Source organism: Necator americanus, chromosome II (assembly GCF_031761385.1).
Source record: "Necator americanus strain Aroian chromosome II, whole genome shotgun sequence".
In the NCBI taxonomy this organism is placed as follows: domain Eukaryota; kingdom Metazoa; phylum Nematoda; class Chromadorea; order Rhabditida; family Ancylostomatidae; genus Necator; species Necator americanus.
The window spans coordinates 33,132,587-33,157,278 of NC_087372.1; the positions used below are offsets into that span (position 1 = coordinate 33,132,587).

Consider the following 24,692-nt stretch of genomic DNA (forward strand, 5'->3'; position numbering starts at 1 on the left):
CGAATTTTAATGAAACTCCATCGGCGCAAAGCTCATTGAAAGGACGGACTCGGTGAGGAGAGGGAGGTCGAAGGCGGCTTCAAAGTCTAAAAATGCTAAATGTAGAGGCTCCGAATACTGCTGCCACACTTCAATCACTCTCCTCACAATAAACGCCTGATCAATCGTTGATCGACCAGGGCGAAAGCCTGCTTTGTCGTCACGGGTGGTTTCTTCGCGATGTCGGAGTATTTGATCCAAGATGATTCGCTCTTAAACATTGTACATCACACGCAGCAATGATATTCTTCGCCAATTACTGATTCTCTAACGGATAGCTTCTTGTAGAGTGGAACTATAATAACGCGTCTCCACGAGACAGGAATCCTCTCGTCCTTCCATATTGAACGAATGATATTCGTCATCTCACGATTCTCAGAAGGAAGAAGAGGCTTCACCATTTCTGCACCAAATCCCTCGTCTCCTCCAGATAGTTCATTCTTCCCTTTTTTGTATATAGACCATAACCTACGACTCTGGCGGTGGTTCCTCGCTGACCGTGATGTATGTCTGTCTGCTCAGACAAGCGAACACCTTTTCATCTTGCCGCTATTCTGCCTTAACAGAATGTAGGCTTTTTTCGAGCTCTCGCCCTCCCACGCATTCTCAAACTCTTTCCATTTCTTCTCACAATCAGGTTTCAGCTGACGACACAAGCTCCTTCCCAGACGCTTCTCCTGGCTGAACTCACCAGTAGTGCAGGCAACACATGCAGAGTTGTACGTGAATATTGTCTTCACAGATGCAAGACGAACCTCTTAGTCGGTGTTAAAACCGATTTTCTTTGCAGCATCCTGAATGGGTGGGTGGGTTTAATGAAGTGGTGGGAGATTCCGCTACATAAAAAAAGGCTAAAATTATTTAGTCACCACATCTTCGTCGTTCATGGTTCGATACTGGGAAAAACCAAAGAGGTTTCTTTACTACGAAGGACAATGAATTGCTACAAAACATATTTGTGAGAACAATAGGCCACACACGAACTTTGACTGACTCTGTATTAAAGTTGAACACGTAGGCGCATCGCACGTAGGCAACTTCCGGAAAATTGACAAGTGTGCAAATAATCTATGACAGTCAAACATTAGTATATGTGAATACAAAGAAACGAAGAAGTAAAAACAAACATGACAGAATGTAACTTGTTTTCTATGATTTGCTGTGGAGTACAGTACAAAAGGATTTTTGGAACAACATGGTTTGAAGTGTCTTCTGTCGCTCACTAGTTCATAGCTAACATCGCCTAAGGTTCCGAAAGAACTGATGAGAATAAAATAGGAGAAGGTTACAATCGGTTCAAAACAACTCTAGTCAATCAAGCCGCCAACCAAACTTTGATACCTCTGGGATCGAGAAATTGCTACCAGATTTTTCAATGAGGACAAAAGTGCTAGTTTGACACATCGGCTAGCCCCAGTAATTCTTTTACAGGCTAGGCACCCATTCATAAACCTCTAAATGATTCAGAATTGAGGCGTTTGTGTTGATACATACCAAGCTAATTGATTAACGCGACACATTTCGTCTTCAAAATTTTTGATGGGAGTCATAAACGTCTATAGTGTCTGTTTTCCGCAGTTTAATGACCTAATTTGAAACTTTCTGTAGTACGACATGATAGTGTAATTCTCATTAAGTAGGTTTTGAGACGGAATCCACTTAGGAATCGAACAAGTTTCTCACAGCATTATTTCACCAACTTCAGTGCTTGACGTCCTGAACGCTAGTAGCATACTCATTTCTAAATCATCTTTCGTTATTATCTGCTTTATTTTCACGGAAAGCCCGAAGACAGCAGAAAAAAGACGAAAACGAGAAGACTTTGAACAATTGCACGGAACCACCAACGAATTTCCTTTGATTACGAAACTAGAACGATCTGCTAGTCTGCTACAACTCTGTTTGTTATAACGACACAAACTGATTGTGAGAAAGATGTGGATACTAGAAAACTTTCAGCTACTAGAAAAGGTTCAACGGAAAATCTATAAGCACGTAACAATCATTACTGCCATAAAATTCGCCTCATTCTATTTCCTCGGTCTTATCACCTGTAAAACAAATTTCAAATCATTTATTCATGTCATAGATTTCTTAATTTGAATTTTAAAGGAGTGAAAACAGAAGCGAGCATTATGGTTGAAGTATGTCTTATGGAGAACGATGGGAGAGTATCTACAGAAATATGGAAAAAGCTCTCAGATTCGCTCATTGAAACTGAAAATCGGAGTAAGTGATAATACAAATTGGAACAAAGTGTCTAAGAAGAGTGGTAAAGCAATGATTTAGAGGGAATTATTTGCAAGCTTCAACTATTGGAAATTTCTACGCTGGTGAAAAAAAAACAGGAATCTAGAGAAGGTACTCGAAAGTAGACACCTGACTTCCCGTTTGGGCTTATCGGACGTATCCATATGCCCTATCCACACCTGCAGACTTTGTATATCGGGAAATCGACCGTTTGTGTAGTGGAGTCAAAATGATTGGAACCTTTTTACAGTTGCGTAAGGGTATGCGTTTGAAACGAAGCGGTTGGAATCAGGATCGAACCATGGTAGCTTCACTTGGAGCGCAACGATGATAGAAGTTAGAAAGAATCTCACCGGTATTTAAGTCGCTTGACCCGAATACAGATCGCAGAGAGATCTTTCCGAAGACTTTTTTCTTTCGAGTTCATGCCAGCAAATTGTTCGCAATGCTATTATTACAACTATAATATTTTTGTATGTTATGTGTTATTCTTTGTATGATCGCTATTGATGAAGACATCAAAACGAGGCACCAGATATTAGCAACGATAAAGTTTTTATACCTTCTGCTTACAAATTTATAGGTTATAAGTCGAACACGGGATCGACGATGACCTTTTAACTGAAGTAGCTGTAAAATAAGCCTAAAAATGGGTCCCAAGAATAAAAAAATTCCTGTTCTGATAAGAAGATCTTGAAGCCGTGGGGACCACTTTCTTTAGTTACTGCAAACTTTTCGATTTGGAAAAAAAAAAACACTAGAAGGTGGTAATCTTCCATTTTATCAAACAATTGTAACTGTAGTTGTAGTTTTATTTTCGCTCATGTGGTGTTATTCATTTACCTTATGTCTGTCGTGTGTATGAAAGAATAGAAGCAAACCTAAAAGTATTGAGAAGAAACAATTTTTATTGTTCTCCGTTCCTTGACTTTTATTGACTTACACAATGTGTTTTACTCTTTTTTCTCTTTTCTTCTAGGCTTTCTGATTTTCCTTACTTTTTTTACTCTCTTCTTTCCATTTCCATTTTTTCCTCCACATCTCTCCAGGCATTTCTCTTTTGTTTCAAAGTTGTTCTGGTTACCTTCGCAACCGCCGTAGTTAAATTCTACACAGTTTCCTTCCTCGAAGTCCCATCTCCATCTGAAAAATGTTAGTGGCAGCTTTAATGGAGAACAATTTGAAACTTAGTATCGTTCCCATTTTTCTCCTATGGTAATTAAAATTTTTGTATTCACAAGTAGTTGCTCATAAAGATCACCAGATAGAGAATGTCAGAGTTCTTTCTTTCTTCACTCAGAAGAGAACTACACATTACCTCCGCGTTCTTCACATACCTTTTCAGGAGTGCTTTACATGGTCCTTCATCTTCTTTCATATTGCATATATCCCCCGAACGGTCATATCCTTGTCCGAACGCCCCTTCAACAATTCAAATTAAGAAATATGCGGGATGAATAAATGACTTGAATCTTATCTTACCGGCGAAAAGGCCAAGCAAAAGAAATAGCAGAAATTTCATTCCTGCACTGATTGCTGTGTGCCTGTGGATTCTCTGTTCACCCTTTTATAGTAGCAGAAAGTAATCATATATTTCTCATGATTAATTTGTGTCGCTATAACAAACACAGCTGCATCAGACTACGACATGGTTTTAATTTCGTCATCAGAGAAAATTCGTTGGTGGCTCCGTGCAATTATTCAAATTTCTTTTTTTACCGTCTTTTTTCTCACTCTTTTCGTGTTCTTCCTTAAAATAAAGCAGGTAATAACTGTGACGGAAAATGAAAAATATGAAAATCCAGAAGTGAGGATTTTACTCACGAGGAAGATGTCAAACAAAATGAAATGTGATAATTCATGGCGGTTGGTGGTGCGGATTTCAGAAAGAAAGTTCTTATACGGGGTCGTAGATTATAAAGAGGAAGATGATTCCATCCATTTCTTCCTAACTGCCGTAAAAAACGGTCCGGAACATGCGGCGCTAACACAGAGCTGGCGCGCTCCAACCGAACTCGTAGAAAATAGTTCCGTATAGGCATAACCCACCTGAAACCCGCACTACATCAAATTCTTGGGCGATGCCTTTAAGGACAGCGCATGAAGTTTGACAAAGTTATTGAGTTGGAGAAACCCTAGAATGTCACTTCTATTTTAATTAATCAGGATTACACTACCATGTTGTACTACAGAACGTTTTAAATCGGGTCATTAAACTACGGTGTGCAAATCTCATGGATGTCTGTTGTCCCATCCAACAAACATTGAAGACGGAGGGAATAGCGTTAATCATGTATGCATTGTAGGTATTTCGTATGCGCCAGCACGCTCACTTCAGTTCAGAATCGTTTAGAGGTTTATGAATGGGTGCCTAACCTATAAAAGAATTACTGGGGCTAGTCGACTTGTCAGGTCCGTATTCTTAATCGCACTGAAAATTCTAGTAAGAATTCCTCGATCCAAGAGGTGCAAAAGTTTGCTTAGCGGCTTTATTGATTTTGTGGTTACGAAATATCGATCAATCGCAATTCTTTCGGGACCTCAGCGCTTGTCAGCCATGAGCCAACAGCAGACCCTTCAATTAATCTCGCACCAAAAGTCCCATACCACAGGTAATCATCGCAAACAATTTCTGTTCTGTCATGGTTGTTTTTACTTCTTCGTTTCCTTGTATTCACATATATTAATCTTTAATTCTCAGAAACGAAATTTATTTGCACACTTGTCAATTTTCCGGAAGTTCCCGGTTTCTTCTGCAAATAACCTTTTTGCGGTAATTAAATGATGGGGTTGCCTGGTTCATCAATATCTGTGCGATACGCCTACGTGTTCAACTTCAATACAGAGTCGATTTAAGTTGTATGAGACATGCTTTGTAGCACTTCATGGTTCTTGGTAGTAAGGAAACCTTTCTGGTCCTTGTCAGTGTCAAAACTGGGATGAGATGGATGTAGTGACGAAGTAGCGGAATCTATCACCACTCCATTGAACCCACCCACTCATCTCAGTTGTCGAGTTGAAGAAAGCTCGAAATTTATTAACCTGTTTGGTACTGCTTCAAACCATGTCGAACTAAAAATCCTATTGTACCGTACTCCACGGCAAACTATCGCAACCATTTACTGCTCGTTCGTGGTTGTTTTTACTTCTTCGTTCCTTTTTATACACATATATTAATATTTGATTGTCAGAGGCGAAATTTATTTGCACACATTTCAATTTCCCAAAGGTACCATGTTCATTCTGCAAATAACTTTTTGATGTAACAAAAAGATATAGTTATTCGCATCAGAAATTGTAGATATGCGGTCGAATTCAATTTGGAATCAGTTGAGCAGTTGCATTGTCTTCAGTTGCTATGCTCGTAGACAAGTTTTGTAGCAATTCATTGTCCTCCTTATTAAGAAAACCTTTTTGGATCTTCATCATTACTGAACGATGGACCGCGGAAATGGAGTGACGATGCGGCAGGACCACTCACCACTTCACTACACCCACCTACTCATCCCACTCGTCAACATGAAAAAAGGTATTCGATGCTGATGAATCAAACTGAAAAAAGAAGATTTTGAAATTATGGTACACACCATAAAATTCCATATTAGGGTCGACTGCTCTACGAAATCAGTTTCCTCGTCTTCTTGGACAAGTCTCCTAACAATTTCTTGCTGCTGGGTATAGAAAAGGTTCATTGGTTTTGGATGTTATCGAACCGTCGACCGCACAAACGTGACGGGACCTCCTACCACTCTAGGAAAACCACTCACTCAGGGTCAAGCGTGGTGATGGCAAAGTATCCTCTCGAATACGACCCCCACCCTCTCCTTGCCTTTTCTCCTCCTCCGACGTTCTTCCGACAGTTCTCGGTTGCTGTCAATTCAGTATATTGGAGATTTCATGTAGTTCGAAAAAGAAAAATCGAAAGTTATCCGAAGAACGAATGGGAAATGAGAAAATCGGTAGTTGACTGCTGACAGAACTGAAGAAACGCCAAACAGCAAAAGAGGCAAATTTTGCTGAAATGCTTTTGAAATGTTGCTATTGAAGTAATTTAATTTTTGTTCTATTCTATTTTTGTTGTACAATCTACAAAATATCTCTAAACACCGATCAGAGGACATAACACGACGAAAAAAGAGAAGAGTCAGGTGCCATAGATGGAATTTCAGAGGAACGCCGAGAAAAAAACAAGAGAAAACCAACATTTTGTTCTTATGACAATGGGACGACGCAGGTTCGACACCCCGCAGAGTCAAATTTTCGCAAAAGAGTTAGAAACTCAGGACCACTTTTGAAAATGACGAGTTTGATTTTGCGTAGTGTTCAGCAGTTTAAAAATGGATTTAATGGAATTTAATGACCAAAAGAGCTCAAATTCTGTGCACATTGTCAGGTCTGGGAGATCGCGAATAACTTCATCATAAGAGGACAAAAGGAAAAATTTTAGCTAGTTTCTTGGAGAAGGTTTACCCTAAAAACAGTCACTTTGCTGTTTTTCCCACCTCCTAGTCTTTTTGGAATTTTGTTGGGACAGAGATGGGAAAATGGCATTTTTCCCATCTCTGTCCCAACAAAAATTTGAACCGAAGCCCTGGAAAACGTTTGATGCAGCATCTGGTAGAGAAAATCCTTGGCTACGGAACACTTGGAGGGCTGGTTTCGCTTCAAGTCACTTCGAGTTATTGAATCTTATTCAAAATCACTCACTTTTTAATTTAAGGGCGATAATTGGAATTTTAAGGGCGTTAATTGGAATTTTAACGATTTTTTCCATTCTAAAAAAGATGACGTTTTGAAAAACCACCCATATTTTTGGATGGAGGGTCTAAAAGAACCCCTATGTGCAAAATTTCTCCTTTCCGGGTTTTCCGGTTCTCTCAAAATTCAAATAGGACAATTCCGGAGAAAAGTCGGAAAATCTCAAACTCTGTCCCAACAACATTTTAAAAGGGCTAGGTGGCGCAACACTTGACTTAAGTTTCGATTTTTTTTTCAGCAGCCGGGTGGCCAGATTCGAACTCGTAAAGGAGTGCGTGTCGAATATGGGTGGAATGTTCGGCAACTATAGGTGAAATAGGCAAGGAAGAGGGAGCCAGATATGTTATTTGTATACAAGCGGTAGTGTCCTTATATAATGTATTCAAAACGGGAACTTCCAGAACATCTCAGAAAATCTGCACTACTGCGGAATTTTCGGCAGATACTTTCTGAACACCCTAATACAAGAATTAAAAGAGTTTATTTCAAAGACATAGAATTAAGATAGATTCATGCACTGTTCTTCCTCCTTTCAACGGAGCCCGGACTTATTCAACGAATATTGGCCTCTTGAATGTAAAAAAATTCACTTCGTTTCAATTTTTTATACCACCTGAAACACGTTCAAATTAGCTCAGAATCCATTCTCCAATCAGCGCCAGTGCTAAGAAGTACGCTAGACTTCCGTTTCCATGTATCAGGTAAGCCACGGTTTTTATCAGAATTATATACGCGGTATGCTTGAAAGTATCGCTCTGTGATCTTGAACGTCTTGTTTCCACGATATCAGCATCTCAACATGGGGTAATTTAGATGCTACTTTGGCCAGAACTGATATTTCTAGAGTTCTTAGAAGAATGCATGACAGAGTCCTCGACAATATGCTTAGGTGCGATGATTCCACTCCACAAAACGGTTGTATATCAGAGACGTACGACTGGAACCTGCTCTTCGTTTCTTTCAGAAAAATGTCCGATCGGTAAATTTGCTGTCGGCTTTTGTAACGTTTACCTACCTTGGCACATTTCTTCTCAACGTCATTTCCTACACATGGGAACTCATCTATAAGGTGAGTGCTATCGATCGATAAGACTATGGATTCGGCTGAGCTTCGTCGCTCACCACCCAAAGCTAATGATTTCAAACCAACTCGAATTCTCTATGACGTGCTAGTGTGAATAAATATAATTGCTAGCATATTTTTGCTTTGTTTGCTTATTCTTCGTCGGAACAACAAAACTCAGTGCACTCGGTGCATTGTTGAATATTTTGAGCAGAAGGTTGGAATATTTTCTGTTATCTCATTATAATTTCTTGCACTTTTACGATGTCATGAAGAAAAGAAAAACAAAAAAGATGCGCAGAAGGACTCTAAGGCACACGCAAAGCGCACAATATGTGCCGTGTGATCGTTTCTCTGGATAGATAGAACGTAATAGGCCAGGAGGGATGAGTCGGTGAGTTTCGGTAGGAAGGATATACCTTAAATTTGTTGCTCAGCAGGTTTCCAATGATCATGAATGAAATGAATTGTGAATTATTTGAATTATTTATAAATTTATGGATCGCTTAAGTAAGGCCTCAAGAAAAGAAAAGCTCGCCACTTCCATACTTCTTTCTAGGTGCAACACAAAATTACCAAAAAATCCTTACTAGAAATAAATTAATTTGTGATCTGCGAATTCTCCGTGATTTTTCCTTTCGGCCCTCTTTGATGTCGGATAAGTTACGACTATTCTATACGCTCTCTTCAGATCTTGTATCGCTTTTCACAGTAGTTGCGAAGCACTTATTTCAATAGTTTGCTTCTTATTGTGGTGCATTTTATTTTTCACTATTGTTATATTAGAATACTGACCTGGACAAAGAGACTAAATTATTGAAAATATCAGTGGAAAAACGACACTTTTATCTGTTTACGTCACTTCCAGCGCTTGCCGTTTACTGTATTATATTGCATACAAAGGAAGAATTCGTTGTTAAATCCTAGATGCGCTCAATTACTGCGTTATGGTTAGAACTGGAAGGAATGAGGAAGCTCGTTGTTTATTTTGTCGTTCTTCTGTTTTGTAAGCCTTGATCAATTTGAATCTCTTTGTTATTTCTACAGATCGAACGGGAGCCAGTAATTTTTCCACTTGTCTCCGTCGCGTGTCAGAGTCACCCAGTGATTCCTTCCTTCGCGTGCGACACAAAGAGCATCAAAATTTCTTTTTGGGGACTTTGTGAAGAAGTTTGACCACCAGGTCTTCCTGTAGTGCTGCTTAGTATCGCGTAGAACCCAATCGTTCGCGGCTGTGGTCCAAAGGTCGAAGCACATCACGTGTCCTGCCCACCTTATTTTTGGTTTCTTGGCGAACGCGGTGTCCTCTCTAATCTTCGATCGCTAACGTAAGGCAGAGCGTTAAGTCTTTCAGTGAGATGCTCGTAGCTTTTCGCTTCACACAACTGAGATTGTTCGGTTGAACATTCAGTGACGTTAATCGCATTTTCTTCATTTATGACAAGTGTCCAAGATACTAAAGCACAGGTCAAAATAGAAGTGCGGTGGTATTCTGATGATTGTTCCATTCCCGTCCCGGAGTGCAGTTTTCTTCGTCTTCGTCAATCTCAGCTGCTTTAGCCAATAATATTGCCCTTTTCTATTTGACGCCTTCATTTATCGCTTCTCTGAGAAGCATCGAGAGATCCCACGTGAGTTCTTGGTTGCCTACGGCTCCCGCTGCACCGCACCGGCGTATCAGCTCAAGAGTTTCTGATGACAGGCATCTCTCGGTGGTTTCAAAACTCTTGGCATTCCTCAGGCAGTCGTGAGTGTGTCCAACGAGCCGGTCGTATTTCTCGTCGATGTTGTCTTTAGCTAAAATTTTTAATTTTAATTTTTTTTGTCTTTAAAAATTTTTACAAAATTTTTTAAAAAGCGAGAGAATCCTAGATAATGACTCTTCTGGGACTTCACCCTCTTATATAAGATTTTTCTTAGATTTTCCCTCTTTTTCTTGTAAGGAGAAGTCTTCCTTGAATGAGGGAATGGTCCAGTCCGTAGAGAACTTTGGGACGACAGCGACTTGGACTTGGACATGGACTGCTTGGATGCGGCGCGTGGGCAAACGTGAAGTGTTACAGCCAAAATCGTCGCAAAAACAGGGTCTTCCACGCCGTTTTTTTTTGCGATATCTATCTTTTGCGATATATATATAGATATCTACTATCTTAGTAACACTAACTTAAAAGTAACGTTATCACTAACTTACTTACTTCGGACAGTGGAATTTGGCAGAGGAGTGAATCCTTAATCAGGAAAGGACGTAGTTTAGCTATTTTTCATGTCTTCATGTAACTTTCGAACATTCCATTTCGCGGTGTTTTGCATGAACGCATGCATGAACAATGAATAATCGATAACATTCTATGTAACCTATCGAAGACACGTCAATTATTGTAAATAAACAAGAGTATCGCTATCCATGTCAAAAATTTCGCAGAATTTCGCAGAACTACTTTTTGGTTGCTTTTTTTTTTGCAAATTTTAGAAATTTTTTAATAGAAGGATTTTTCTGCAAAGTCTATAACTTTGGAATCACAAGGGCCACTGTTTGAAATTGTGCAGGCTTCGTTAGGATGATGATGTTAACGCTGATATTCGGTGAAAATTTCATGCTTCCGTTAGCAACAAATGCTTCTAGCAAAAAAGACCTGCGGCACTGCGATTCTCCCTCTATTAGCGGCATTAGCAGCGAGACCCACACCGTTCGATTCCATTAGTTAGGTATGGAAAAAAATCACTGTTGAACGCTAGGTTTGAATTGAATTATAGGGACTGAAATCGCTACACTATCACCATGCCACACTAGTGTTCCCAGTACCAAGATGAAGCCACTTCGTGTCTTTGTCGTTGATGGAAAAATGTGACGAATGGAGGCAATAGACGAGACTGATTACAAATATCGGCATGTTGTAGACACGCGTCTCTTTTAGTTGTAGGTTTATCTGATTTCCTAGTTTTATCTCCCCATAATACCTACTTCTGAAGAGAATTGGAAGCACAACTTGCACGCAATGTTTGTCACAGATGTTTATAACGGATGCAATGCCTGGCTCACTACAAAATTCGGATATTTGGAATATACACGTGGATGGGTTCGTCAGTCTCAAGCAGACAGATTTTGCCTAATCCGGATCCGAATGGAATATGTATGTTGCTGATCACGATTATTCGAATTGCATGGACGAAGCCTCAGTCCAGGTACCGGTATTATCGATTGTAGAGCATTTTTTTCTGCCCTCGTCGAGCTGAACAGGATTCTCAGTTTTTCCTCAGCGCAGCAGATACTGGAACGTCTAAGGTCTTATCTCATGCAACGAACGTAGTTCGCTTTTACGAAATCATATGAGAACACTAATGAGTCCTTTTAGCAAAGTAATTTCACTGTTGTCTTTGGTTGGAAGTCCAAATCAGCCAACTTCCATGATCATTTCAGGTTTTTCCTTCTTCTCACTTGTCCATATAGTTCATCCAGTCTTTAACTGTTAAAGTTCAGTCAGCATTAGCCGTTGAGGTCTTAGCAAAACTAGCATGATGGGTGGTATTGAATGGAAGGGTCGGTTGTGGTGAGAAGACCAGAAACCACTTAAAAAGAAACACCTAGAATCCGTTGTAGGCTTCTGCTGAACATTTCCAGTTTATTGCTGTAGTGGGATCCGTCTATTTGCAACTTTAGCTGTTTTTGGATGTTATTTTATGCCAGATTCATAAGTGCATGGATTTATTTTTGTCCATGAAAGGAGTGATTTGGCACTACTTTGCTTCTTTCTAGATAGAGCAGGGAAAAATAATTGAATTCTTGTTGTATATAAATGAATTCGTAGACTGCAGGTTCTCCAGAATTTCAGTCCTCCTTTATGTCGGATGAGTTACGAGCATTCTATACGCTTTCTTCAGTTCTTGTATCGCTTTTCACAGTGCTTGCGAGGTAATTATCTTCATTAGCGTATTTAATCATTTCATTCAATTTTGCTTTTATTATCATTATTCTATTATAATAGTGACTCGAACAAGTAGATCAATCGATTTGTGAAAATTTCACCCAAAAAGAAACATATTTTTGCCAGTATAGATGAATTCCGGTGTATTCCGTTTACTGATTCGTATTGCATGTAATGCAAGAATTCGTTGCGAAATCTTGGATGCACCCAACAACTGCGTTCCGTTTAGGACTGAAAAGGAAGAGAAGGTTTTGCAATGTGTCATCTGATTGGGTGGGTGTAGTGTAGCGGTTAGAGGTTCCGCTACCTGCACGATCGATCGGAGGTTCCAATCCGCACAGGTGCTCACCTCACCAAGCCTTTCGTCCCTCCAGGGTCGATAAATTGGTACCAGACTTGTCTGGGAGGATAAAAACACATGCTTGATACATCGGCTAGCCACCGCAAGTCATTGTATAGGCCAGTTACACGTTCTGACTTCACGACTCTTGAATTGAAGTGAACGTGGGGGCGCACCTCAAGCGGATTGATTAACACCAAACACTTCATCTGATTATTTTGACGTTCCTTTGTTATACGCACTCCAGTCTCGATGTCCGGTTCGGGGCTGGCTATGGGACAAACGCTGGCATACACTCTCGACATTGTCTTTATGTTGAAAATCGAAAACCCTCTAATGGATCACGAACCACTGCTACATCGTCGTTACATAGATGGTAGTTGCGTCCTTTGCCCAAAACGGGAAGAATTGCATGAGTGCTTCAATCTTCTCAATCAGCAACGTCTACAAAGGTGAACCCAACAGGCAAGTAGTTTTCTTGAATGTGCATATCTATTTTCGCAATGGGATATTGATTACCGAGTGGTATCGAAAACCTTGTTGCAGACCCACTCCACTGGGAGCACACCGTAGAATAGACCCCACTGGGAGCACACCGTAGAATATGTCATCAAAACTGTGAAATGGAGGTGGAAATTACGTAGCTATCCTTCGAGTCCGGAATCATAGCGCACAGAATACGTCAGGCATTTTTTGATAACAGCGAAAAGTCCTAAGTGAAACGATGGTCACAAACACCCTAGCCCCATATAAATCTCTGTGCGGGTTTTGATCTACGAGGTGGACCGTCATATCCCTATAAAGAAACCGTTGTTATTCATAGTTGTGGTACGTGGTGGTCCGTTACATTACCATTTTCAGCAAATGAGGTAAGCGCTAACAGATGTTTTGTCCTTTAAAGGCAGCAAACCACGAATCTGGGGTGGTACGGATTTCAGGTGGAGTATCCGTATACGGGGTCGTAGATTATGGGGACGAGGGTAGTTCCGCTCATCTCTCCCTACATCACCGCAAACAGCAGTCCCCTGAATGCTGTTTTGTACGATGCCTTATATTGCCTTATTATTATATTGCACCCTTGCACGCGTAGCGTCCCTTACTACCCTATCGGGGCAGTCCGAATTGATTTTCGACGAATCGCAGGGCGGAGGCGGCGCTTGGGAAGCGTTGCAACAGATGGCGTCGTATAAAACAGCATTCTGGAGGCAGCTGTTTGCAGTGATGCAAGGAGAGATGAGCGGAACCACCCAACTCTCCATAATCTACGACTCCGTATACGGATACTCCACCTGAAATCCGCTTCACCTCAGATTCGTTGTATGCTGCCTTTAAGTTTTCGTAGTTTTTTTTCGTAGTTTTTTCAAACGATACGAACGTTTTCGTTCGTATCGTTCGAATGCTTTCTGTTGGGTGATGAAGTATTCGACAGGATAAGTCAGTGATGGCTTTGATTTTTCAGGCTCTGACGAAGGCGATAACCGAAGGCTGGCTGTTAATCAGTAAAAAAAAAACCAACACCATCTTGGGTACAGCTCAAGCAAGTTGATCAAAGCTACATGTTCAAAATGCCAAGATTCGAAAGCAGTCAGACATGTACGCTACTAAGAAGTGTTTGAGTTTTTGAGAACTGTTTGTATTGCTCGACAGAACATAACTGGTAGAGTTTTAAGGAACAAGAGAAAGTTGAGCTGCTATCCGTTTCACGGCAAACCTACCTCTTTTTAAGAGTTTGACAGTGCCTTCATTCGACGTTACAAAGGAAAATCACAAAATCTTATCCTACGACTCAAGCGTATTATAGTCCCTAACGTTTCGATACGAGTCTATGCAAAGATCTCTATTGTTTCCTGAATGAAGATTTTGATATTTTACCTTCTTTATAACATGCATGTCAGGTCCAGTTGGAATGAGAAAAACGGCGGAGCCTTGGGTATCGCTTGATATAGCCTCTGGTAGAAAAAATCTTTGCCTACAATATCCTAGCTGATAACATGCTTCGCACTAAGTTATTCCGAGCTTTGTTAAAGATCAGACACTTACATGCGCGCGAGGGAAAAGTGGGATTTGGCAAGTTTTTCCGTTTCAGAGAAGGGCGGCATTTTGAGAAAAAATCACCCATATATTCGGATGGTGGAACTAAGGAAACCCCTATATGCAGAATTTCTCCTTTCCAAAACTCCGAAGAATCCATTTGCATTCTTCCAGACCTGACAATGTGAGCGTTTTTGATAATTTAATTCTTCTAAATCAACTTTTAAACTGCTGAAAGCTTCTTATTACGGAATTTTTCATTTTTTAGAAATAGTATAAAGTTTCTATCTTTTCCAAAAATTTAGCTCAGCACGGTTTTGAACCAGAGTGGTTTCATTGACACACGGTCAACTCGTTGTATATCTTCAACATAAAATGTTGACGCCTCCATGTTACTGTGCTACCCCCGAAACTTAACGTAATATTCTACAATATTTGTGATTGTTTAATATTATTTAAAGTAATATTTCACACTGTAGGTAATTATCCAATACCACGTAATATTTTTTCCTGGTTGACATGTCATTCATCGCACGCTTGTCCATGGATTTAACACCGTTTCTCGAAAATTCGCGGGGTAAAACGGATGAGGCAGAAAGCGAACTCTGCAGTCCTCGTCCGTGGTCACACAGCTTTAATGCTTCTTTATACGGAGTTTCATCCTGGGTTTTCCAAGTAATCACCGGCAGAGATTTTAAGATTAACTACCATTGTGTGTTTCACAAATTTTGCAACTCCACACTGACAAAACACTATGATCAATCTTTGCTCACATTCGCCAATGTCCCTGTATTCAGAACAATTTTTATTTGCATATATCATAGTCGCCATGTTATACACACTTTCACCTTCATTCTGCAAAGCTCTTCCTTTAACTAAGGCTGAAGAGAAAGATGCAATTCCTCACACATAACATCGAAAAAAGTAATCTTTAAGACATTTATGTGTGATCTCGCAGAGTAAATATATCCATTTGTATTCTTTCACAAAATTCTTTTTCTTTTCACAAAAAATCAAATTTTTCTTTTCACAACTACTACTTGCTGACATGACATGAGACCAAAACGGGCTAGGAAAATAACTCTTGTGTCGGATAGCGCCGCACAAAACTTAACTTGCAAAGATATGTTCAACGCAAACAGCTTTATTTTTTTTTTGTTAACAGATTGTCTGCTAACGGTATGCATTCATAAAGAAGTCCGTAAGAGGGCCGTAACTACAAATGCGAATTTTAGCAAGAGGATTCAGGACGGATTAGTCCAGTTAAAACAGCGTAAAGAACAGAATTCCGTTTCTTGAAATGAACGATTTGCAGCGATACATTTAAAACGATGGCAGTGCTCCCGGTGTCGTCAGGGACTCTTCAGTATTCTCTGTTCCGCAGACACAAAGGTAACTTGCACGGTAACTTTACACGGTATAACAAAAAATCGGACGCGCGTAAAATACAGCTATGGTCACGGTCGCACAGTCGATGGTCCGACACCGCCCAAGACCAATAAACTTTTTCCTCATCGAAAGGTGAGAAAATATTACAAGACATGTCCCGAGGAAGACGAGGAAACGGATTTGGAAAAGCAGTTGACCTTCATACGGGATTTTATGGTGTACCAAAGAGGTTCATCAATTCTTACAACTTTTTTTAAAGTTGACAAGTGAGGTGATTGGAAACACCACTGTATCTACGATATCTATGGTTCGATGTTGGCAAAAACCAAAAAAAGTTTTCTTACCATGACTTACCAAGAATTACCAAGAACGAGTAGCTACAAAACATGCCTATGATAACATGCCACGCACGAACCTCAATTGACTTTGTATTGAAGTTGAACGCGTAGGCGCATCGCACAGACATTGACAAAACAGACAACTGCATCTTTTTATAACGGCAAAAAAAGTCATTTGCAGAAAGAATAGGAAACTTTCGGGAAATCGACATGTGTGCAAACGAATTTTTTCTCCGACAATGAAACAGTAATGTAAATGAATTCTAAAAAAGACGAAAAAGTAAAAACAACCATGGGACAGCAAACATTGGTCGCGATGATTTGTGCTGTGGAGTACGGTACAATAGCATTTTTGGTGCGACGTGATTTGAAGCATCTGCTTCCGCTCTCTGGTTCGTAGCTGGCAGCGGCTAAGGTCCTGAAAGAATCGCTGTGTATCAAATGGGAGCAGGGCGGGTGCAGCGCAGTCGTTAAAAGATTTCGTTGTGTTTGAATGATCGATGGAGATTTCGAAACCACTGTAGTGAATCAAGCCGCCAACAAAACCTTTCATCTCTCTGGGATCGAGGAATCGTTACCAGACGTTTCCCTGGGGATAAAAACACTGACCTGAAACATCGGGCCCAGTAATTTTTCATAAGCTAGAAACCCACTCATAAACCTCTAAACGATCCTGAACTAAAGTGTACGTGTTGACGCATATCAAGCGAGTTGATTAACGCCAGATACTTCGTCCCCACTTTTTTTTCAATGGAAGTAACAAACACCTTTGAGTTTTTCATGTCGCAGTTTTGTGACCCAATTTAAAACGTTTCTTGGTACGAAATAATGATGTAGTACTTATTAATTTAGTTTTGTATCTCGGCAATTTCAGTCGGTAGAAGGGACATTCTGTGGTTTATCTGACCCAAAAAAGTTGTCGAATATCATGCGCTGTGCTTGAGTGTTGCCATATGCAACCGCAAAGAATTATCACTTTTCATATTCTTTGACGTTCTCAACGTTAGTAACATGCTCACTTCTGGATTTTCATTTTTTTCATTTTCCGGTGCAGCTATTATCTACTTTATTTAAGGGAGAACACGAAAACAGTAAAAAAAGGACGAAAAAAAAGAAACGAGTTTAAATAATTGCACACGACCACCAGCGAACTCTGATGACTAAACGAACTAAAGGGATGACCTAGTCTGATGCAGCTGTGTTTATTATGGTGCGACAAAGTGATTCTGATGAAAATATGATTACTTTCTGCTACTATAAAACGGTGAACAGAGAATCCATAGGCACATAGCAATCACTGGAGAAATGAAATTTCTGCTCTTTCTTTTGATTGGTCTTTTCGTCGGTAAGATAAGATTCAAGTCATTTATTCATCCTGCATATTTCTTAATTTGAATTGTTGAAGGAGCGTCAGGACTGGGATATGATCGTTCGGGGGATATATGCAATATGAAGGAAGATGGTGGACCATGTAAATCTCTCCAGACAAGGTATGTGAAGGACGCCGAGGTAATGTGTAGTTTTCTTCTGAGTGAAGAAAGAAAGAGCTCTGACATTCTCTATCTGGTGATCTTTATGAGCAACTACTTGTGAGCGCAACCACAGTTTCGGTTACCACGGAAAAAATTATAGAAAATTATAGAAAGTATAACAAGCTTGTTCTCCATTAAAATATTTGATTGTTACTAATATTTTCAGATGGAGATGGGACTTCAGGAAAAAGCGCTGCGTAAAATTTTCTTACGGTGGTTGTGAAGGCAACGGCAATAGATTTGACTCAAGAGATGAATGCATGGCTAGATGTGCTGGAGAAGCTCGAGGAACAAAAAACAAGAATAACAAAAAAGACTGAAAAAATGCAGAAAAAAGCATAAAACACATTGAATATGGCAACAAAAGTCAAGAACAATAAAAATTGTTGCTTCTCTACACGTGCAGATTTGCTTCTATTCTTTCAAATAGACGACAACGGTAATGTAAATGAAAAACTCCGTATGAGCGAAGAAAAAGTCACAATAGCTGTTAGAACTGTTTGCCGAAATGGTATATTACTTCCTTCTAGTGCTTTTCTCTAATTTTTTTCAAGCCGAAAGACTTGCGCTATTTAAAAAACTTGGTTGTCATTGATTAAAGATGTCCTTACGAAAACAGCTCTCACACTTTTTTCATTCTTAGGATCCATTCTTATGCTTATTTTACAGCTTCTTCGCTTTAAAGATTATCGTCGATCTCGCGTCTGACTTATAATCCGAAAATCTTCAAGCGTAAGGCATAAACATTTTGTCGTTGCTTATATCTGGTGTCTCGTTTTAATGTCTTTATCAATAGTGATCATACAAAGAATAATATAAAATATAAAAATACTATAGTTGTAATAATAACATTGAGAACTATTTGCTGACTTGACTTCGAAAGAAAAAAAAACCTTCGGAAAGATCTCTCATCGATATGTATTCGGGTCAAAACGACTTAAAACACGGTGAGACTCGCTCTAGCTTCAATCATCGTTGCGCTCCACGTGAAGCTAGCAGTGGTCCGATCCTGATCCAAACCGCTCACTTCACCGCGCCGTTTCGAACGCGCTTCCTTACGCACCTGCACCAAAGTTCAAATCGCTTTGACTCGACTATACATGCGGTTGGTTTCCCAACATACAAAGACTGTACGTGTGAAAAAGCACGTGGATACCGTCCGATGAGCATTGGCGCGAATTCATATGTCTAGTTTTGAATACCTTCTCTAGGTTCCTGTTTTCGTCTCTCCAAACTGAATATAATGGTTGCGAAATTTACGCTCCCGTTTTTACTTCTTTAGAATTCAAGTTTAGAAATATATGACATGAATAAATGATTTGAATTTTGTCTTACCGACTACATGACCGAGAGAAAGAATGACGCGAATTTCATGGCGGTGATGTTACGTACCTAAAGATTTTCTGTTGAATCTTTTATAGTAGCAAAAAGTAATCCTATCTTTTTCACAATCAGTTTCTGTCGGAAACATAACATGTAACATTTAACAAACACAGCTGCGTCAGACTAGTGCATTGTTTAGTTTCGTCATCGGAAGAAAATCTTTGGTAGTTCGGTATTGTTAAAACTCGTCTGTTTTTTCTTGCAGCATTTTTTTTTGTCGTCTTCGTGCTCTCAGTGAAAATAAAGCAGATAACAGCTGCTGCGGAAAATGATTCAGATGTGAGGATGCTGCTAGGTGATAGTTGGAAGGTTTTACAGTTTCTTTCCTAAATGCATCAGTTCTACATTTGGAGGATATTCGCCCATATATTGATTGGATGATTGATTTTACAATTATATATTCTTTCGATACTAACGCAATTTAAAAACACCAGTCTGAAGCCTGGTTAAAGCCGGACTTCGGATTTTCTGTAGTGTTCGCTTTGCTGGCCTTCACTGATCAATGAAAGTTAATAGTAGTGATATTTTTGGTAAAATTAAAACAGTGTTTTTCTAAGGACGCTTTCTTTTATTTTTATCATAAATAAAGACGAGATTCCGTAGTTTTCCTATTAAACGCTTCATTTCCACATTTGGAGAACAATCCAACTTCAGTTTGAAACACTCCTTTGGTACTGATATAATATAGAAACAGTTTGAAAGCATTCCTCAAAGTATGGGTTTCTCCAGTTTTCCTCCTACAGTTACCTACAGAATGATAATAATTTAACGTAAAATAACGTAAACAACGTAATCGTACTGATAAAGACAACGTTTAAAGACAGGTCATGTAAACTGTTGGCTACTATTTAAGCTGCTGTTTGCATGGGTGTTTCCATTTTCTGGAGAAGGCATGTTAATAATCTAAAGCAAACGTGATAAGAAATAGATGCACGGAGGAGTCGTAGAGGTGAAAAGCGGTACGAACAGTATCCACCACTACGGTTGTACGTCTCATTTACCTTTTGCGACATGCACTCGAACTTATTCTGCAACACTGCTACACCACCGCACACTTCCACGCCGTTGGACCCATGTCACTCCATTTTACCGCTCTACGATGGCAGTGCATCAATTCGACGCCGTGGGACTCGTCTCACCTCATTTAACCGGTCTACGACGCCAATTCGACGCCGTGACCCCACATCACTCCATTTCACTGCTCTACGATGTCGGCGCACAATCTCGACGCCCTGGAACCCGTCTCTCCCCATTTTAATCTCTACGATGCCGGCACACCATTTCGAGAAAGAGAAGTGAACTTCGAATCCCTTCTTTGGCTTGCGTAAAGCGAGATACCCTTAGCATCGCTCTTTCAAGTGCGGGTTGAATGACGCTGATCGCATTTTCCTCCTGCTTGCGACACGCCACTTTAGAGATAGATCAAAGCAGGAGGAACGGCGGTGTTGAATAGGTAAACATGGATCCGAATATACTCAGTCTTCTTCACTATATCTTCGATGCTCTCATATGCTCTTCAAGCCGCTCGTTTCCTCCTCCCCAGCTCAGAGGTCACGTCGTTCTTCATGCTAATTTCCCCACCTAGATATTCATAACTGGATCATTCTGATATGTTCGTTCTGTTTAGCGCGAATGGGGCAGCAGAAACTCATCCGTTCCCCACAAACATCTTCTTGTTCAGGTTTAGCTGAGACCTGCCCTTCTGCACGTTTGATAATCCGACCAGCATTAGTGCTGTCTGATTGATGCTTGATGATATCAGAGCGATTTTCAGGCTTGATTCTGTCGGGATCGGGCGAAGTACGATTCCTCACCGACATGATTACATGTCGGAATTCGGAAGGAACTCTGGAAAAACATGTCCATGTTCCCTTAGATATGGAGAGGAAGCAAATGGACTGGCGAAGAGATCTGAGCAGAAGATCTTCTTTTATCGCTTCTCTGCAACGCCTCGCGAGGTCTACCGTGAGTTCATGGTTGCCTGCTTTTCTTTTAGAGACGTTAATAGTGGGGTATAAAGATTCGACAGCAATTGTGCTGTTCTGTTCAAGAAATTGAAAAATTAAAGTAATAATAAATATATGGGAAATAGCAAGTAGTAAGGAAGTATTTCGTCAACTCTTCCTCATTCTTTCAATTTTCTTAATCTTATGGTTTGTTCCCTTCACCTAGCTGGATGACTCCTCTCAGGATCGCTTTGAAAATAAAGTGTTGTTTTCCAGGAGTTTCTCCTCAGATTCACAAGATCATCAAAAAAATGACAAATAGCAAACGAAAATAATGTCTAATTTTACTAATAATATTGCTTACGGATATTCATATTTATTATTGCTTATATATTACTATACTATTACTATATACTTATACTTACATTATTATATATAGACGCCCAGTGTCACCTCCACAACGGTTTACCGCCTCATAGTGGCGTGGAGGTGACACTGGGCGTCGAACTCTGATACACAGCGGAGGTTAGTCCTCCGGCACGGTCTCCCAAGCTGAGAAGGAGTTCGACACATCCGACATTCCGACTTCTCGGAATCGGAAGCCTAGCTAAGAGTAAACCGCTGCTAAGATCCACCACCGTCTTGGCAAAATGTCGCGAGGTGGCTCCCTGATCCATATAGGTTGGGCGACGACCTGTGGTGAAAGCTAAGCTCGCCGTGGCATGGCTGCTTAGTTTGGGGAAAAGTCTTTCTGCCACTTCAGCAGATACACTGCCTCAGTACCCTGCACACTGGGCCCTGCCGTCTCAGACGTCGGACGGTAAGGCGACCGGTGAGAGGCGATGTAGTCAGGTTGCTCAGGACGTCATTGATTCTGAACCAAGGCGACACACGCACGACTCGCCATGGAGACTGTCTCAGACTGTATATTTACAACGCGAGAACAGTTTCCACAGACGCTGACCTGCATGCCCTTCTCGGAGCTGCAGAGCGTATCAAATTTCACGTGATTGCTCTGCAGGAGACCAAGTGCAGAAGGAGCGACGTACGACAGATGAATGACGGTACACTCGTCATTCGTGGAGAGAAGGTTCCGTCGCGAAACGTAGGCGGTGTTGGTTTTGTTGTGCACCCATCTGTCGTCCATCTTGTCGATTCTCACGAGATCCTGTCACCTCGTTTGGCCATTCTTCGCCTCCGCCCTCTGCGCCAAAAACCCATCAGTATCATCAACTGCTACTCACCAACATCAGCAGCTGATGATTCCGAATTGGACGCGTTTTACGAGGAGCTGGAGGAAGTAGTCCGCAATGAGAAGTCCTTCTACAAATTCGTTGTCAGAGTCTTCAACGCAAAACTAGGAAAGGCCACAGAAGAGGAATACAGGATTGGAAGATTTGGATTAGGGGATCGGAATGAAAATGGCAATCGTCTCGCCGGGCTGTTGTCCGCCGCTCGCCTCTTTCATGGGAACTCTCTTTTCATGAAAAAAAATCATCGTCGGTGGACATGGGAATCGCCCAATGGCGCGACTCGTGCGGAGATCGACCACATACTCACCAACCGGAGGTGGTGTCTACTTGACTTCTCAGTAGCACCATCCTTTTGTAGTGGTTCTGATCACCGTCTCCTTCGTGCAAAAATACGACTTAGCAACACGATGGAAAAGAACATCTGCTATCGGCAAAGAAGGGGAAAAGAAGTTGTCTACAACGATTGCATACTCGAGTACTCCTTGTTCCAAGGTGACTGGCACATCGAGGAGGACCCAAACGTGGACTACGAGATGTTGCTCAGAGGATTACGAGCTTGTGCTGAACGTGCCTCGAAGCCGCGCACGACAAACTTGGATTGAATTTCGAAGACCACCAAGGAATTGTTGGAAAGAAGAAGGGCTTTGAGGCTTGATCCGAATGCATCACACACTGAGCGGTTAGTAGCAAACACTAGCTGCAGAAAAGCGTTGCAGGAGGATTTTTTGAAGTACAGGCAGAAGAAGATTCTAGAAGCAGCACAAAGAAGAACGAGTCTAAAGACGTGCCGCAGGGATCTCAGCGAATATAATATTCCGGTAGCAACCTTGCTGAGCGAAGACGGGACTCGCACGTCTTCTCGTCGTGAGATGGAAATCATTACGGAGAGGTTCTACTCAAACCTTTTCCGTTCATCAACTCCTGTGTCAAGCCCGATCATCCCCACTGGTGAAGCTCCACTACGGATTCTCCCTTCGGAAGTTTCTAGCAGTTGCAAATCTTTCGATTTGGAAAAAGTGGAGAGCATCGCTAGAAGGTAGAAATCTACCATTTTGTCAAACAGTTGTAACTATAACCGTAATTTTTCTTTTTCAGTTACATGTTCTTTTTCATTTAGATTACCATCATCAGATGTGTGCAGGAATAGAAGTGAAGCTATAAGTAAAGAGGCATTTCTGTTGTTCTACTTTTCTTGATTTTTATTGATTTATACAATATATTTTACGCATCTCGGTTCAGGCTTTTTCCTGTATTTTTCGTCGACATGCTTGTTCCAGCATTCATCTAGGCATTCTAGTTGTGAATCAAAGTTATTGCCGTTGCCTCCGCAACCACCGTACTCGAATGGTTCGCAGTGCTCTTCCACCGGGTTCCATGCCCATCTGAAAAATGTTAGTGACTTGGTTTAAACGGAGAACAAATTCAATCTCAGTACAGCTTCCATTATTTTCACCTACGGCAACAGGAATTGTCGCGTTCATAAATAGTTGTTCATAAAGATCTCCTGATAAGGAATGTTGGAGCTCTTTCTTTTTCCTTTCATTAGAAAAGCACAGAGTGCCGGCGTCTTTCACATACCTTCTCATGATACCTCTACATGGTCCCTCATCAATCTCCATAAGACATATTTCCTCCGTATTGTTTGCTTCTGTTTTCACTCCTTCAACAATTCAAATTAGGAAATATACGACATGAGTAAATGATTTAAAACTTGTCTTACCGGCGATAAGACCAAACAAAAGGAATAGCACAAAATTCATTCCGACAATGATTGTAAAATGCCAACAGATTTTCTCTTGAACCTTTTATAGTGGCAGAAAGTAACCATATCTTTCCCGCAATCATTTTGTTGCCGCTATAACAAACACAGCTGCATACGACTAGGACATCGTTTTAGTTTCGTCATCAGGGTTCTTTGGCGCTTCCGTGCGATTATTCAAACTCGTTTCTTTTTTTTTGACGTCTTTTTTATGCTGTCTCTGTGCTCTTCGTGAAAATAAAGTAGATAATAGCTGCAGCAAAATGTGATCCAGATTTGAGAATGCTACTAACGCTGAGGACGTAAAAACAACATAAAGGTGGTGATTATTTGCAGTTGAATATGACAGCCACGTAAGGACAGCACATGAGGTTCGACAAACTTCTTATGTCAGAGGAACCCCAGAATGTCCCTTCTTCCAACTAAATTAGTTGAAATGATAATGTGGCAATGTTCTTCGATTCCTACGCAGCTTCTTTCTCAAAACTTCTGGAAATGAATCGCTATTACACTATCATTTCGTACCGCAGCACAACTCACGCTCTGCTCTCATTTAATCCTCAGCCATTCTTTCGGGACCTCATCCGTTGTCAACTACGAGCCAGTGTGCAACAGCAGATAATTCGTACCATGTTGCAACAAAAGTCCTATTGTACCGTACTCCACAGCATGCCATCTTCCCAATTCA

General features: G+C 40.7%; 6 protein-coding genes across 8 annotated transcripts; 4 read left to right on the forward strand and 2 right to left on the reverse strand.

Moving 5' to 3' along the window:
• Positions 1–6: 6 nt before the first annotated feature.
• Positions 7–3,811, reverse strand: RB195_020259 (uncharacterized protein; the record flags this gene model as incomplete). Of its 2 annotated transcripts, XM_064188484.1 has the most annotated exons (4): positions 7–251; positions 3,374–3,432; positions 3,627–3,711; positions 3,772–3,811. In XM_064188484.1, 4 exons carry the CDS (start codon positions 3,809–3,811, stop codon positions 7–9), a joined length of 429 nt encoding a protein of 142 aa, XP_064044365.1. The 2 variants fall into 2 exon arrangements, with proteins under 2 accessions (XP_064044365.1, XP_013305030.2); XM_013449576.2 differs by lacking the exon at positions 7–251 and having other exon boundaries at positions 3,243–3,432.
• Positions 3,812–11,132: 7,321 nt separating this feature from the next.
• RB195_020260 (uncharacterized protein) lies at positions 11,133–14,106 on the forward strand (the record flags this gene model as incomplete). Of its 2 annotated transcripts, XM_064188486.1 has the most annotated exons (5): positions 11,184–11,293; positions 11,941–12,020; positions 13,833–13,872; positions 13,906–13,966; positions 14,044–14,106. In XM_064188486.1, 5 exons carry the CDS (start codon positions 11,184–11,186, stop codon positions 14,104–14,106), a joined length of 354 nt encoding a protein of 117 aa, XP_064044367.1. The 2 variants fall into 2 exon arrangements, with proteins under 2 accessions (XP_064044366.1, XP_064044367.1); XM_064188485.1 differs by lacking the exons at positions 13,906–13,966; positions 14,044–14,106 and having other exon boundaries at positions 11,133–11,293; positions 13,833–13,876.
• A 3,330-nt stretch (positions 14,107–17,436) lies between these two features.
• RB195_020261 (uncharacterized protein) lies at positions 17,437–17,983 on the forward strand (the record flags this gene model as incomplete). The annotated part of the gene is made up of 3 exons (XM_064188487.1): positions 17,437–17,476; positions 17,537–17,621; positions 17,830–17,983. The coding sequence occupies 3 exons, from the start codon at positions 17,437–17,439 to the stop codon at positions 17,981–17,983; spliced, it is 279 nt and encodes a 92-aa protein (XP_064044368.1).
• Positions 17,984–20,924: 2,941 nt separating this feature from the next.
• Positions 20,925–22,847, forward strand: RB195_020262 (uncharacterized protein; the record flags this gene model as incomplete). The annotated part of the gene is made up of 3 exons (XM_064188488.1): positions 20,925–21,011; positions 21,674–21,824; positions 21,877–22,847. 3 exons carry the CDS (start codon positions 20,925–20,927, stop codon positions 22,845–22,847), a joined length of 1,209 nt encoding a protein of 402 aa, XP_064044369.1.
• On the forward strand, positions 22,047–22,847 carry RB195_020263 (uncharacterized protein; the record flags this gene model as incomplete). Its single annotated transcript, XM_064188489.1, has 1 exon — positions 22,047–22,847. One exon carries the CDS (start codon positions 22,047–22,049, stop codon positions 22,845–22,847), a length of 801 nt encoding a protein of 266 aa, XP_064044370.1.
• A 605-nt stretch (positions 22,848–23,452) lies between these two features.
• Positions 23,453–24,005, reverse strand: RB195_020264 (uncharacterized protein; the record flags this gene model as incomplete). The annotated part of the gene is made up of 3 exons (XM_064188490.1): positions 23,453–23,627; positions 23,824–23,905; positions 23,966–24,005. 3 exons carry the CDS (start codon positions 24,003–24,005, stop codon positions 23,453–23,455), a joined length of 297 nt encoding a protein of 98 aa, XP_064044371.1.
• Between the last annotated feature and the right edge of the window lie 687 nt (positions 24,006–24,692).